The 14,694-nt window shown below is 30.5% G+C and overlaps 1 protein-coding gene across 1 annotated transcript; it reads left to right on the plus strand.

The window, feature by feature from the left end:
- Positions 1–12,050: 12,050 nt before the first annotated feature.
- Positions 12,051–13,267, plus strand: LOC130903104 (40S ribosomal protein S2-like; the record flags this gene model as incomplete). Its single annotated transcript, XM_057815365.1, has 2 exons — positions 12,051–12,364; positions 13,258–13,267. Coding segments are annotated over 2 exons (324 nt in total), but the record flags the coding sequence as incomplete, so codon positions are not given.
- Between the last annotated feature and the right edge of the window lie 1,427 nt (positions 13,268–14,694).

A 14,694-nucleotide genomic window follows, 5' to 3' on the forward strand; every position in this document is an offset into this window, starting at 1 on the left:
AACGAATACAGATACATAGCGATGTTGCCTAGCTTATATATTTTCATAAACTTTTTCATCAAAATTATTTTCTTGGTCTTGAAAATATTTTTATTTAGGAAAATAACGATAAACCTCCAAGGAAAAAATCATGTCTAGTTAAGATGTATCAGTATAATTCCGCAATACCGTCAATATCCAGTGTCAGTCAGAGCACTGAATGAAAACGTTAGCCCTCCAAAAAAGAAGAAAGTAAGATTTGATCTCGAAAATATATCTATATTCACTTACAACAAAACCACAAACTGAAAAATCTTACAAGACGCTTTTAAGAAAAAGATTAATCTTATGAAAATAAATTAGAAATAGATTTTTGTGACTACTTGAATTTAAGATGCCATGGTTGCTTTGGAGAATGATTAAAATGTGCTTCTAAGAAATGTGGACCAGAATGTAAGTTTAACCGATCGTTTTACATTCACAGAATCATTTATTTACATTCTGAAAAGGTTATCACAAACCTTTTGGTGAAGTAAAAATCTTAATTGTGTTTTCTAATTGTTTTGAAGAAAAATGTTTATATATGTGTTTGAAATTGAAGGGATTTAGATTATTCTTTCATATAAGATATTAATGAATCTTTTTATAAAAATTTCAAATCTTGTTAAGCTCCCATACTATTGATACGTTTACCTCCGTGCCCTTGCTGTTCTTCACGTGAGTTTTTTTTTACATATAGTTATTCAGATTTAATCAATATATTTAATATTAATAAAAAAAGTTGTTTAAATAACTTAAGCAGTTTGAATAAATTATTGTTATCAATTTTTTGGTGTATAGATATAGTAATCAAACAACACCACATATTGATATGTGCAGTGTTGCTGTTTCAGTTGGCAGGCGGGAAATTCAAAAAGTGGACTTATCGATCTAGCTTTGTAAATACTATTTGGGAAGAGGTGATTCATTCATTAGTATTAGATATTGCCAACCTCTTAAAAGCATTTAGATTGTGTAAATCATACTCATCGACATGCATATTTTGTACTTTACAACGATGTCTGAAAGAGCCGCTTCATCTAAATTTTCCTAAATTGAATTATTACACTCATTTGAAACTTTAAGTGCTTCTAAGAATAAACTAACTCTTGTAACCAACAAGAAGAATGTTCTAACGTTGTCACTGGTATTGAAGTTCCAATAAAAAAGAAACAGGAAACAAACATGAATACTGATGAATTACCCGAAGCAAGGGGCCTTGGGTACTTCATTTTGCAAGGACTTTGTGGTAGCGAAAAACTAATTTAATAAAAAAATGTGTCGAATTTATTCATGAAAGTGAGGACAGATTTTTCAAATTTAAATTCATCAAAAACATTTTTTAACCATCCCATCACCCATCACGCTAAAAATAGAACAGAAAAGCCTTTTACATTAGCCCTCAGAATGTTGTTATTGAGTAGAGAGTGAGTTTACTAATTCAATCAACTGACGATCTTAAATCAAATTATACTCGGTAATATTTTTTTGATTTGTACAAAACACATAGAGACTAACGGAGAACATAGAAACAGGCGCCAGACAGTGTAATAGTGAGTGTTGTAATAGTAGTACATGTCTTGGATTTCTCAATGTGAGTATTCTTCTTACCTTCATAGTATCTTTTAAGCACTTTTACTTTTGTAATATGTTCATTCAACAAATTTTCGGCAGCTGTGTGTATGTTCTCAGTTTCGATTCATTGTACAATCAACCAAACAACATGTATATCATAAGTTTTTACATATATTTATTGTAATTAAATATTTACCTCTATTATTCAATTCACTTTCCCCATTTTGTTTTCTATTAGCATCTTCATTAGCCATTAAAAGTATTATCTGATGTGGAGTAGTCAGTATTGGTATTGCCATTCGTTTTCTTAATGCTTCTTTTACATTTGTCAATTTGTCACTGTGCAATCCAATCAAACGTTCATTCCATAATTGCATACATTCAGGTTTGAGTTTAATATTGTAGGTATCTTCAGTTCCATTTCCAATTTCTTCATACCTATACAATTCGAAATTATGTATGATTGTAACATTCAAGTTCAGTTCAAATGATAAGCATTCTCACCTCTTACTCGAACTTATTCTTAAAGTCACACTCAGTAATGAAAACATCAATTTCTGGTGAGCAAAATAGACAAGCTACAATTGCATCATATCGCCTATTCGTATTGATAGCTAAAAATAGAACAGCTCATTCTGTAGGGTAGAATCTGAAGTTTCATTCACTGAAAAGGAATTTTTAAAACAAACTTTTCACATCAACTTGATGAAAGTACTGAAGTTTCTTGCTAAGCTAATCTATTAGCCTTTGTTAGGTTTCGAACCCAATTAAAGCATAAAAGAAGAACTGCTTTTTTGCAAGTCTTTATAGTCAAAACCAACAGCCGAAAAAATTTTTAAATATCTCGATGATTTAATTACAGATAACGAAATAAAACGGACAAAAAGGATTGGACGGACAACTGATGGTGCTCGTGCTATGAACTGAGGGTTGTAACTTTCATTAAGTCACGGCCCAAGCAATCCCGACTTTTTGCTATTCTGTGTGATGAAATGGGAAGTTAGCACAAAGCATTCCTGCTTCATTGTGAAGTGCAACGTTTATCAAGAGTTAAAGTACTGTCAAGATTGTTCAAGCTTCTTGAGGAATTATCATGTATTTCATTTTTATTCCAGAGCCGATATCCATTCGAGTATCCTATCACCTGAAGTTTTTTCTTTTTATTGTCAAATTTTGTGGTTTTTTTCTAAATGTTTGGCATAAGCATCTGAGCCAAATACACTTGGATTATTTAGTGTCCGTGGTTTACCCTCAATCACTTTTCCATTAAGTTATGGAAAGTTTGCTGGAGTATAATCAAGAATAGTACCTCATTTTTTCATATTTACATAATGAACTTTTGTATCAAATTTAATTTCAACCATTTTTATGTATTCTATTATCCAGTCTGACACTCAACTTTTGTGTTCCAGTGAAAATATTATAACATTCTGAAGAAAGCATTCATCAAAATGTATGTTTCTATTAACTTTTATGCTTATGTCACGTTTTGCAGATTTCATCATGCTTTGATCTTCTAGTTTTTTAAATGTGTACTCATCGCCTCTCATTGTGGTTATTATTATCGCTTATGAATACAGATATATTGATTATCATTTCTCTTATAGGTATAGCTGAAAAATTTTTGAGTGAACTTACCTTTTAATTGTTCTGTATGTCCTTCATACAGCTTAAACAATTTTTCAAATATTTCCGTGTCACTTACCAGTACAGCTCATAATATATGTTGACAAATGTATGTTTTTATAATTCATAATCATGAATACTACTTGGTACCTATGCGGTTTATAACCAAGTCCATAATTCTATATGCTTTTAAAGTTATTCCACTTATTTTACAGTTTCCAGAAAAGTTTTTTGTTCTAATGAATTTTCGTTTTTAGATTCGAAATCCTAATTATTTATTTATACAGTGAAAAGTCTCGGACCCATAACTTGTTGTTTTTGGTATTATTAGAATAAAAATATCCTTTTTATTGTTATAACTTAATATAATGACAGGTACGCAATAACCTAAACTGTCTAATCACACAAGAAGTCAACTTCACAACGTACTAGTATGTTGCCGTTTTCCGTTTCGATACAAAAAATATTGTAGGCAACGTTGTAAAATATTATTTTGGCTATAATACGTTGCCTAACGTATTATTGCCTAAAGAATATTCTTTATACAATGGTAATACTATTAATACTCATATAGGTAAGACTCCTATATGGACAGTTGGTATTACATATATGTCTACATATTTTCATTTTATTTGTTTCAGATAGTTAAATCATCGTAACTATAGCGGTTTTGTTTCGTGATGTACAAGGCGAAAAATCGTTTTTTTCTTTTTTTTATTTCCGATACGTAAAGATATCATCAATTGATGATTTCGATTAGTTAACGAGGTAAACATTTGAAAGTGTTTGAATTTCAAAAGTCAACAATTGTCAGAAATATTTTTTTAGGTGAATGAAAGTAAGACGGTTAATAAGTGTTATTCGTATATTAAAATTATAGAAGTTTTAAAATGCCGTCATCTTTGAGTAAAGAAGTCAATTTGTATTACAAAAATTTGGTAGTGACAAAAATCAATAACTGGTTGAAGTTGGTTAAGGAGAAGAAAAAACAAACTTATCAAGACCAAAACTCAACAGTCTCTACGTGTATTGCGACTCTTGCGACAAGTATAGATACCTACCCGACGTGAAAGATCCCCTGGATCTATCTGACAAATGGTATTGTTGGATGAATCCAGATGGGAGGTATAATAGATGCGAAATCAAAGAAGAATCGATAGACGATAAAGAAAAGGAGCTGATGATATTTAATAAATATAACGCGGGTAGCATCGTCTGGGCGAAAATCGAAGGTTATCCATGGTGGCCGGCTATGGTGGAAGATGATCCTGATATCGAAAATTATTTTTGCTTGAAAGATTCCTTAGAACCGGTAAGTCTAATATTTCTCTTGGTCACTTTCATTAGGTTAGTGTAGTACCATTTTTTTAGTTCATGAAACGTACAGGATGATTTTGTTTTAATATCGAAATTATTAAGTTACCTTATATACAGGGTGATTTTTTAACTTATTCCAATATTTCATTTGGAGTGAAAATCGAAATAAATTTCAAGTTACCTTAAATAGAGTGCGATTTTTTTTATTTTGAGATTATTTTGAGAGTAGAGAGTGGGGAATTTGTAAACTCATATACAGGTTTTATTATTTTTTATATAAAGTTTTTAAATTCTGATGGTCATATACAGGGTGGTTAATCGATTATTTTTTCGTAATATATTTCGATAAAATTCTTGAAATGACACAAGGTATTCAATCTATGGAATTAGTCACACTGTGTATTGACGGTTAACGATTATTTTCAGACGCACTACCACGTGACATTTTTCGATTCCGACGCGGTGACTAGATCTTGGGTAAAGGCCGAAAATTTGAAACCGTTCTTGAAAAATATCGACGATAACCTTGTGCTGAACGATAAATTCAATAAACTCAAATTCAGGATGGACGTAGCCGTCAAACAGGCTAAAGAAGCCGTCGAAATGAAGCTGCTCGACAGACTGAAAATGTACAGCTTCATATATAGATATGCGAAATCTTCCAGAAAGACGAAGCGACAGAGATACGCGAGTGAGGATGGAGGCGGTAAACAGAAGAAACGTGCGAAGTTGGGTGATGAGACGGAATCTTCGGCGGGAGACTACGAAGAAGAAGAAGAAGAAGAGGAGCAAGAAGTAGAGGAGGATGAAGAAGAGAAGGTGGACGAAATATGAGGAGAATACCAGAAATATACTTTTGAGTGATGGTGTCGTGATTTCAAGGAAAAATTCTCGTTCTAATTTTTGATAAAAATTTGTTAATTTTCTCAATAAAGTTTGTTGAAAAATCATTTTTTTTTTTAATTAATTTTATGCAAATCATTTTTTATGCCTAATTTCAACAGTTTCGTGCCTTTTCCTTAAATTTCTGAAAAAAATTCAATTATATTTTTATTAAAACGTCATAAATATGAGTATTTCCATGATTAACGCGTTATCCGCCGAACCAATCATTTTTATGCTCCTTTCCGTCAATTTGATGCCCAATTGAATTTGGCACAAAAACCTAAACTAACCACCATAGGGGAGCCCAAGACGATAGTGACAAAAATTTCAAGCTGCTTATACAATAAAGGAGTAAACAGTATAAAAAAGAACAACATTGAAATTATATTAAAACATACATATAGAACAAACGAAGTAAAGCTAAATCCTAAAATATACGCAGAACTTCTTTGAAATAAACAAATTTAGTTCTGTCTAGAGGTTGAGTAAATACATCAAGATTATTATCTTTGGAATTTACATAATCTATATATAACTTAGTAAATACAGGGTGTTTCTATATTCGACCGACAATGCTTTACCACAGAGAGATCTCAATGAATGATTCATTTTGATATAGAAATACGAACCATTACGGGGCTTAGTTGTTGAGACTGAAGCAAATTTCTTTTAAATTGCCTGAATATTTCTAGTTGAAAAACTAATAACCTTTTATGGAACTAAAACGATCTTTTTTTCTTTTTTATAATTTCAAAACTTTCCCATTTTCTGAACAATTTTCGTGTTCATTGGCAAACAGAAACATCATCTAAATAGTTTTAGTTTGAAAATAACAAGGTACAAGACATCAATCACTAAACAATATAAGTTAAATTCACTTTATTTACAATCCAAATTACAAATATAATGATATGAATATTCACTATCTTGGGAAATTTAAATTCCGGGATCTGATCAAAGTTTATTTCGAACTCTATTTTCCATAGATCATCCAATTGTTTTATTCTAATTTCACAAAATCTGGTTGTAATTGTGAAGAATCAGCGTTCATGTCCAATTTGATGGAGAAGCAATTGAACTAATTGAACTATTCATATCATTTTATAATTTCAGTAACTGTGTGTCCTCAAAAGTATATTATTTCTCTTCTAAGCCTATCCAAAACTTTATATCTCCATTTTTTGATTCTGCTTGATTGCGATTGGTTTTTTCTATCAGATCACCAGATGCAACATTTTCCTACAGACAAATTTAGAAATTACTATATTTAAAATTGGTATTTTCATCCTCAAATCTACTTGATGAAGGACTGGCTTTTCCACTACATTCTCTTCAGTATTGTTATTTGATTCTGAATTTGGACTTAAATCAACAAATTTTCTCACTTTTTCTATACACTTCCTGGCTCTTGCATCTTCATTAATATCAAGTTATTTATTGAGTTATGCATTTCTATGATGTATAAATCTTAAAAAATTTTCAAAAGCGTTTGTAAATGAAAACCTGACAAATTTTCTTCAAATTCAATGGCATCAACAATTCTATAACTATATTTCAAAATCCATGTTGGTCGCTTTGGATGTTTTCACCAGACCGACCTGAAAACTTTTAAAATTTCTATACAAAATCTGTTACACTGGAATTTTCTAGAAAACCAAAATAACTTCACATTTTTCAATAATTATTTTTGTCCTCACATCAAAATTAGGAGTTGGTTACATATTCATTGGAAAGTTTAATCAAGACAGATAAAGTGTGTTAAGTAAATGGATTACAAAAAAATCTGAGTGAAGATCAATTATAGAAACGAACACTATTATACCAACTCGAAAACAATCTTTCTATATAGAGAAAATTCTAATTTCAAATTAACTTCTGTTAATAATGTGACTTTTCATTATAAGAAACTTTTTAATCAAGAAAAATGGCAAGTAACAAAAGCAGTTCTATACGAATCCCATTATATTATTATCGAAAAAATTTGAGAGCATTCAATTGCTATTTTTCAAAGACCATAAACTAGAAAATAATTATAATAATAATAATTTCAAATTGTTCACAGTATCCAGTACAAGATGAGTAATTATTGAACTTACTACTGAATTTGAAAGTTGTTCTATTTCAGTCAAAGTAATGATAGTCTTTCCTTTAAGAAATAATCCTTTGATAATTTGCAGTTATTACAAATACCAAAAACAGTTGATATCTTATAAATCACCTCTTCCTGTAGTTTTTTGTATCTTTCGACCAAACGGATCAAATTACATATTTTGTTCAATACCTTTAGTGAGTTACTAATTCAATCAAATAACCATCTTATATCAAATTATACGCAGTAATATTTTGTTTGTTTGTTTGTTTTGTACAAATCACATAGAAACTAGAGGTGAACATCGAAACCGGCGTCAGACATATAATAGTGAGTGTGGTGGTAGCAGAAGTAGTAAAAGCAGCACACAAATTGCTACTTCAGTGTGTTTTATGTTTCGAAGTTTTGTTGGCACATTTCTATAGTAAATTTGTGTTCAAATAAAACTAGTATTTGATATTATTTCATTCACACATTCTATTCTAGATAAAACAAAAGCATAAACGAATACAGTTACATAGCAATGTTGCCTAGCTTATATTTTTTCATAAACATTCTCGCCAAAATTATTTTCTTCTTCTTTTTTTAAATCAATTGTGGGGATTATTGTCAATTAACCAAATTTAGTGAGAACTAGAGCCAGATTCTTATTGATTTTTAATAATATTACGATGTATGAATAAATATTTTTGAAACGTAACATGCATCCAGCTAATAAATAAATTGTAAAATTTGACAACATTGAGGTTTACTGTAAGTTGGCTTCAATTATATTCAAACATGTCAGCTGGGTTCATCTTTTTTATTCGTCCAATGTCAAAGTAAACCAAAGTTTCAAACAAAAAAACTTCGTAATTCATTATAATGATAGAAACGGAATTGGTATCTAGTCGGAAAACTTATTTATGTTTAAGTTTTATACGTGAAGATTAGGTGAATACAGTTTAAGTAATGAAGTAAATTTTGATTGAAAATGTATATTTTTAAAATTTTGATTCTTATAGTAGGTATGTACAATTATTTCTCACATTTTCTACACCTTTAACTAAGTAATTTGATATTGCATGTCGTATTCTTTCATCTGATTTTGTCATCATAATCATCATCTTATTGATGTCAGAGTTTTGAACTTAATATACCTTTACGTACTTGTGTATTTGAAAACGCTCAAATACACACCACAATGTTTTATGTTGATGAATATGATTTAAACAAGCTAAATGCTTTTAAGATGTTGGCAAGTATTTGAATATCTTTTTTAATAACAAGTATAAGCGTTACACCAATATTGGAAGTAGTTTACTAATAATTTATTTTTAGGTAAAGGAGCGTGATTTCTTATTTACCAAAATGGCCTCTAATAAAAAAGAATTGTACATACTCTAACATATTCACCAATTCCTCAATGGTAGCTTGATCTGAACTGGGCCTGGAAGTTTGTATTGTAATGTCTTTTAAAGTCCAGTTACAAAAAAAGAATTAGTTTATTGAAGTAGCATCTAGAGAACCGCATCCACCCGGTTTTGAATATTTTTGCAGTGATTTTATCATTTAGGTAAAATTTTTGGAAATTTGATAAAACAATCCCCGACAACACTTTTTTTTTTAAATATTTACCTATATATAATGATTGATTTAATAGAAGTGTTTGGATGGATTCACATGAGGACCTTTAGTAGCTTTGCAGTACCTACCTTATGGAATTGCAAGATAAAGATCATTCAAGTGAACTGTGTATTGTTCTGACCCATCTTACTTGTTTTATTCATATTTCTGAGGTAAGAAAATAATATATTGAGTAATTTTTGTTTGGTTAAATTCTTTAAAGAAACTCTACCCCAATTGTGAAGAATAAGTAACTTGTAGTTTACAACGAATTGATGAAAAATGTTGCCAATGAATTGATATTTCTCTAAATATTAACATTTTTCCAATAAATTTACTCTTTATCAAAATAATTGGTAGTTGCTCAACAATATTTGATATAAAATCATATAGTTTCTTAAGTATTTTAGGTGACTTTCCTTGAAAATCTCATACTAGTCTGAAAAAAATAACTTTAGCAATGTCATGTTTCCATAATTATTTCCAATTATTGTCTTACCAGTTTTTAAATAAGAACTTTCAAGTCACTTACCATTTCATAACTTTAATCACTTTGTACAAATTCAACACTATATCTGCCAATGAAACTGAATGATTAATGAAGAATTTTCTTGAAAAGTCCTGCATGCATATGACATGGTGAGTGTAAATTTAGCTTAGCAAATACATTTTAATGCAACTTAATGGTTTATTGTACTCCATGTCAAAGGTATTTTAAAGTTGTTGAATATTCAAGAAACATGTTTGTTTGAATTGGGTGAGGTAATGCCGTTTCTACTGACACATACCCACACACTTATGTTTTATTTTTTTAGCTCCTCAACAACCAGTTGAAAGTATATTGTTATCAAATCATTCTAATAGAAGCAAAAACGTTGAGAGAACGAAAAGGGTACAGTATTCTTTTCAAAAAAAGTCCTAAACAACAAAATGTAGGCTTACAGCTGTCGTATGGAAGGTATCTATTTGATATTAATTATATGTATTTCTAAATGTTTTCACACATTTTTTCTTAGCTTTTCAACTCTATGTCACCCTTTACTGTTATGAGATATATAGAATAATTGTAGATAAGTATAATTTTGAATATGCCTCTTTCTGTTACTCCTTTTAATTTTGTTAGTACATGTCTTCTTTTTCCCTCGATGTATTTTTTATAGATTATCTTCTAATGCAGAAGATCAAAATTCATAATTTTCATTACTAAAGTGGAGTTTATCACTTCATTGCATCATAATCCTTTTTTTTTCGTGTTTAAAACTCATCGGATTGATTCCTTAATAACATATATAGCTGTCATAAAAACTCCCGATCTCATTTTTTACATTGCTGACTTGCTATACTATTATGACAAAAAATTTTTGTAAATTACTGACATCCAATCAAATTTTACTTTGAAAATTTCTGAATTGTTAAACAAGATATTTTCTTCCATTTTCCTAATTTCCATGTCTCTTCTTATTTCAACTTATGCAAGAAGTTATAACTTCATAACTTTCTCAGTATGTAATGTATCTTAAATATTCATATTGTTCTAACAATTTATGCGTTTAAAAAAAAGTAAAGGTGATAGGAAGCTTTTGTTTTTTTATAAACATCGCTAGAGTGAAGATTTTTTAACGATATATAATTTGTTTCGATATCTTTTTGCTAACCAGAGTTCTAATTGGACCATTTCGACGAAATTCCAAGTTGCATGATTTGCGAAATTTATCAATACAAAGGTGAAAACAATGTAACGGCTTTTTGTGATGGTTACTGAGCAGATAGATTTTTTTTTCATTCTCTCTCAACCATAATAGCTATGAAAGTTAAGTTGGCAACCCAAATTTTAAGTAGGTATAGATATATTTTCGAGATCAAATCTTACTTTCTTCTTTTTTGGAGGGCTAACGTTTTCATTCAGTGCTCTGACTGACACTGGATATTGACGGTATTGCGGAATTATACTGATACATCTTAACTAGACATGATTTTTTCCTTGGAGGTTTATCGTTATTTTCCTAAATAAAAATATTTTCAAGACCAAGAAAATAATTTTGATGAAAAAGTTTATGAAAATATATAAGCTAGACAATATCTGTATTCGTTTGCGATAAAATGGCTGCCTTTGTTCACTAAAAACTGAGAAAGCATTTTGAATAGATTTGTTGGAGTGAAATATTTTTGAGTGTTTAGATATTGTTCAAGTGACGTATTAGTCTTAGTTTTAATTTTTAGAAAAGCTTTTTATATTTCCCTATTCCAGTCATATGGTTAAATTAATTACTTACAAAACTCTACAGAATAGGATACTCAAAAATTGTATATTCTTTTTCTGTTCAAGGTCAAATACCTTTAACTTGATAATTAATCTGTAGTTTTGTCGTTTTTCAGTTTTATGGAAAAAATAGATTAGATAGTTACATATTTTTATCGTATTCCTACGTCACATCGTTGTGAAGAAGTGATTCATGAGTAAAAATGCAAATAAAATTTGAAAACTTCATTTTTTTGGCCAGCTTATATAATACCAACAAAATACTTCATCAAATTAAAAACAAACAATATTATCACCTTTGCATAAAAATGTACCAACTCAATACTCAACGAAAAGTATATCAATCAGTTGTTCTACAGTTTAGAGACTAGGTACCTAATCATTATAATTACCTAATTATAAAATAATCTTTCTGGCTTTCTGAGTGGCAAATTTATCAATACTTTTAGAAGCACTTAAAGTTTCAGGTGAGTGAAATAATTAAATTTCTAAAAATTTGGATGAAGCGGATCTTTCAGACTGATGTAAACTACAAAATCAGCAATAAGTATGCATTAACAACATTTTTCCAACAGACAATAAATACCTTTCAGATGTTAAGTCTAAACACTGCTAAGAAGTACCCGGTTTAATATCCCCAAATTTAACATAACTTTGATCCAGCATTGTACTTTTCAGGTAACTGGTAAGTGTGGATCTGTTACTGTGAGGTTAATTCCAGCTCCCCGTGGTACTGGAATCGTATCTGCTCCTGTACCTAAAAAACTTCTTCAGATGGCTGGTATTGAGGATTGTTATACTTCAGCTAGAGGTTCAACTGGTACATTGGGTAATTTCGCTAAAGCTACTTATGCAGCCATAGCTAAAACATATGCTTACTTGACACCTGATTTGTGGAAAGATATGCCTTTGGCTAAAACTCCTTATCAAGAATTTGCTGACTATTTGTCAAAGAATCATCGCCCGGTTACTGGACCTTCACCTTTTTTGTTAAAAAATTATTTTTATTATTAACTTCACTTACTTGTTTTATTAATTCAAGCTTGAAACAGGTGTTTATTCCCAAGATAGGCATACTGTCACAATCAACAACAATAAATTTAATTTTAGAAAATTTTCTTTTTACCATACAATCTAATATTACATACCCCTTAGCTTTTATTTTATTATTACCATATGTGTTCAACGATAGTCTATTTTTTACTATTTTATTCTCTGCTCCTATCTTCCTAACAAACTTTATGGTTTGCCAATAGGAATATATTTTGATGATATTATAATTGGGGGAGTAGATGAGAAAGAACATGATGAAATCCTCAAGGAAGTTATTAGTAGAGCCAAAAAATTTGGTATAAAGTTCAACAGATCAAAAGTACAATTTAAAGTTTCAGAAGTCACTTATGTAGGTCAAATATTTTCTGCTGAAGGAGTTCGGCCAGATCCAGATTATGTAAAAGCCATTTTGGTGCTTGAAGATCCAACTAACAAAAAAGAGCTCCTAAGGATACTGGGTATGTTAAATTATCTCTCAAAATTCTTACCTAAGTTGTCTAAGCTACTATTTGTTCAAATGTAATGGATCTAGGCATATCCTTAATGCTCCTGTTGGTTTTTGTATAATCACAATATTATTGACCCATTCTGTTGGTGGTTCTATCTTGGAAATTATATCCCTGTTTTCAAGATCATCTAGTGCCTTCTTTAATTTTGGTTTTAATGTTTCTGGCACCCTTCTGCAGTTACTAGAATATGGAACTGCATTTTGTTTTAGTACTATCTTATATTTATATGGTACTTTTCCAGTACCCTCAAAAACCTCAGAATTTTTTGTTAAAAAATTATTTTTATTATTAACTTCACTAACTTGTTTTATTAATTCAAGCTTGAAATAGGTGTTTAATCCCAAGATAGGCATACTGTCACAATCAACAACAATAAATTTAATTTTAGAAAATTTTCTTTTTACCATACAATCTAATATTACATACCCCTTAGCTTAGCATACCCGTATCTATCTTAAAAGTAATGTACTCGTTATCTATTAATACATTCTCAGTCCAAATATTCTTATTCTTAAACTTCACCTGGTCAAGTGTCACTGAATCTAAATATGGTGTGTCTGATTCTCCCTCGTTACTGCTATTCTCTGACCCACTCTTCTCAACCTCATGCGTTTTCTTCTTACTTCTAATCTTTTCCTTACCTTTAAATTGCTGCCTATTATAGCAGCCCACTGCGAAATGATTTGGCTTTTTACATACTGAACAGGTCTTCCCGAAGGCAGGACAGTTTCTGGGACCATGTTTTGTCTTGCATTTGAAGCACTCGTATGCACTGCTACTGCTATAAGATTGATAATGCTTCTTGACTGCATCCACTTGTGTTGCATTCCCTCTTATATTATGAACTTGCTTTTTACTTGCTTCTGAGGATCTACATATGTTTTCTGCCTGACAGAGTCAAATTTTTCACTCTGAAGAGCCTTTCTTGTACCTCTGCATCTAATATACCAGCTACTATTCTATCTCTTACCAGAGAATCATGCAATGTTGCGAACTTGCATGGCTTTGCTAACTTTTTTATTGCCGTAAGAAAGTTATCAAAGTCTTCCCCTTCTTGCTGACAGCGCGTGTTAAACTTGAATCTATCAAATGTCTCATTTTTAAAGGGCATGCAGTGACTTTCAAACTTTTCTATGACCTTATCATATTTTTCTTCATCTCCAACATTATCAAATTTAAAGGTTTGAAATACCTCTTGAGCATCTTCACCAGCAATATTCAAAAATATAGCGATCTTCATTTCATCATCTTTACTGTCATAGCCAGATGCTTTCATGTATATTTTGAAACTATTTATGAATTTTGTAAAGTTTTGACTTGTATTTTGATCAAACACTAAAGCTTATGGTGGTTTAAATGTTGACATTTTCTTTTTATAATATTAAATTACTGCTCTACGTGAAATCTTCGCGTTTCTACTCGGTCTCGGCAAGCTTCTATCAGTGTGTGGCAGAGTTTATTAACCTCTAGCTACTGTTATTCATTTGTGTCTTATTTCAGTATAGTCTTATTTCCACCTTTTATCTTCTTGGCGTGATTTCACCTGACACCATGTTACATGTTTTATAACTTGTTAAATTATAGTCAGAACTTATTGAATACTATTTTATTAAGGAATTATATATGTTTTACAATATCTCTGATAAGCGCAGGAGTACCACTGACGTTTCTACTTGACGTCCGTTCTGCTGCCACCTAGTGGTCATGTGTAGTTGATATAGGAGACCATACACTAGCCATCTAATGCTATCTTATGT

Source organism: Diorhabda carinulata, chromosome Y, assembly GCF_026250575.1.
Source record: "Diorhabda carinulata isolate Delta chromosome Y, icDioCari1.1, whole genome shotgun sequence".
In the NCBI taxonomy this organism is placed as follows: domain Eukaryota; kingdom Metazoa; phylum Arthropoda; class Insecta; order Coleoptera; family Chrysomelidae; genus Diorhabda; species Diorhabda carinulata.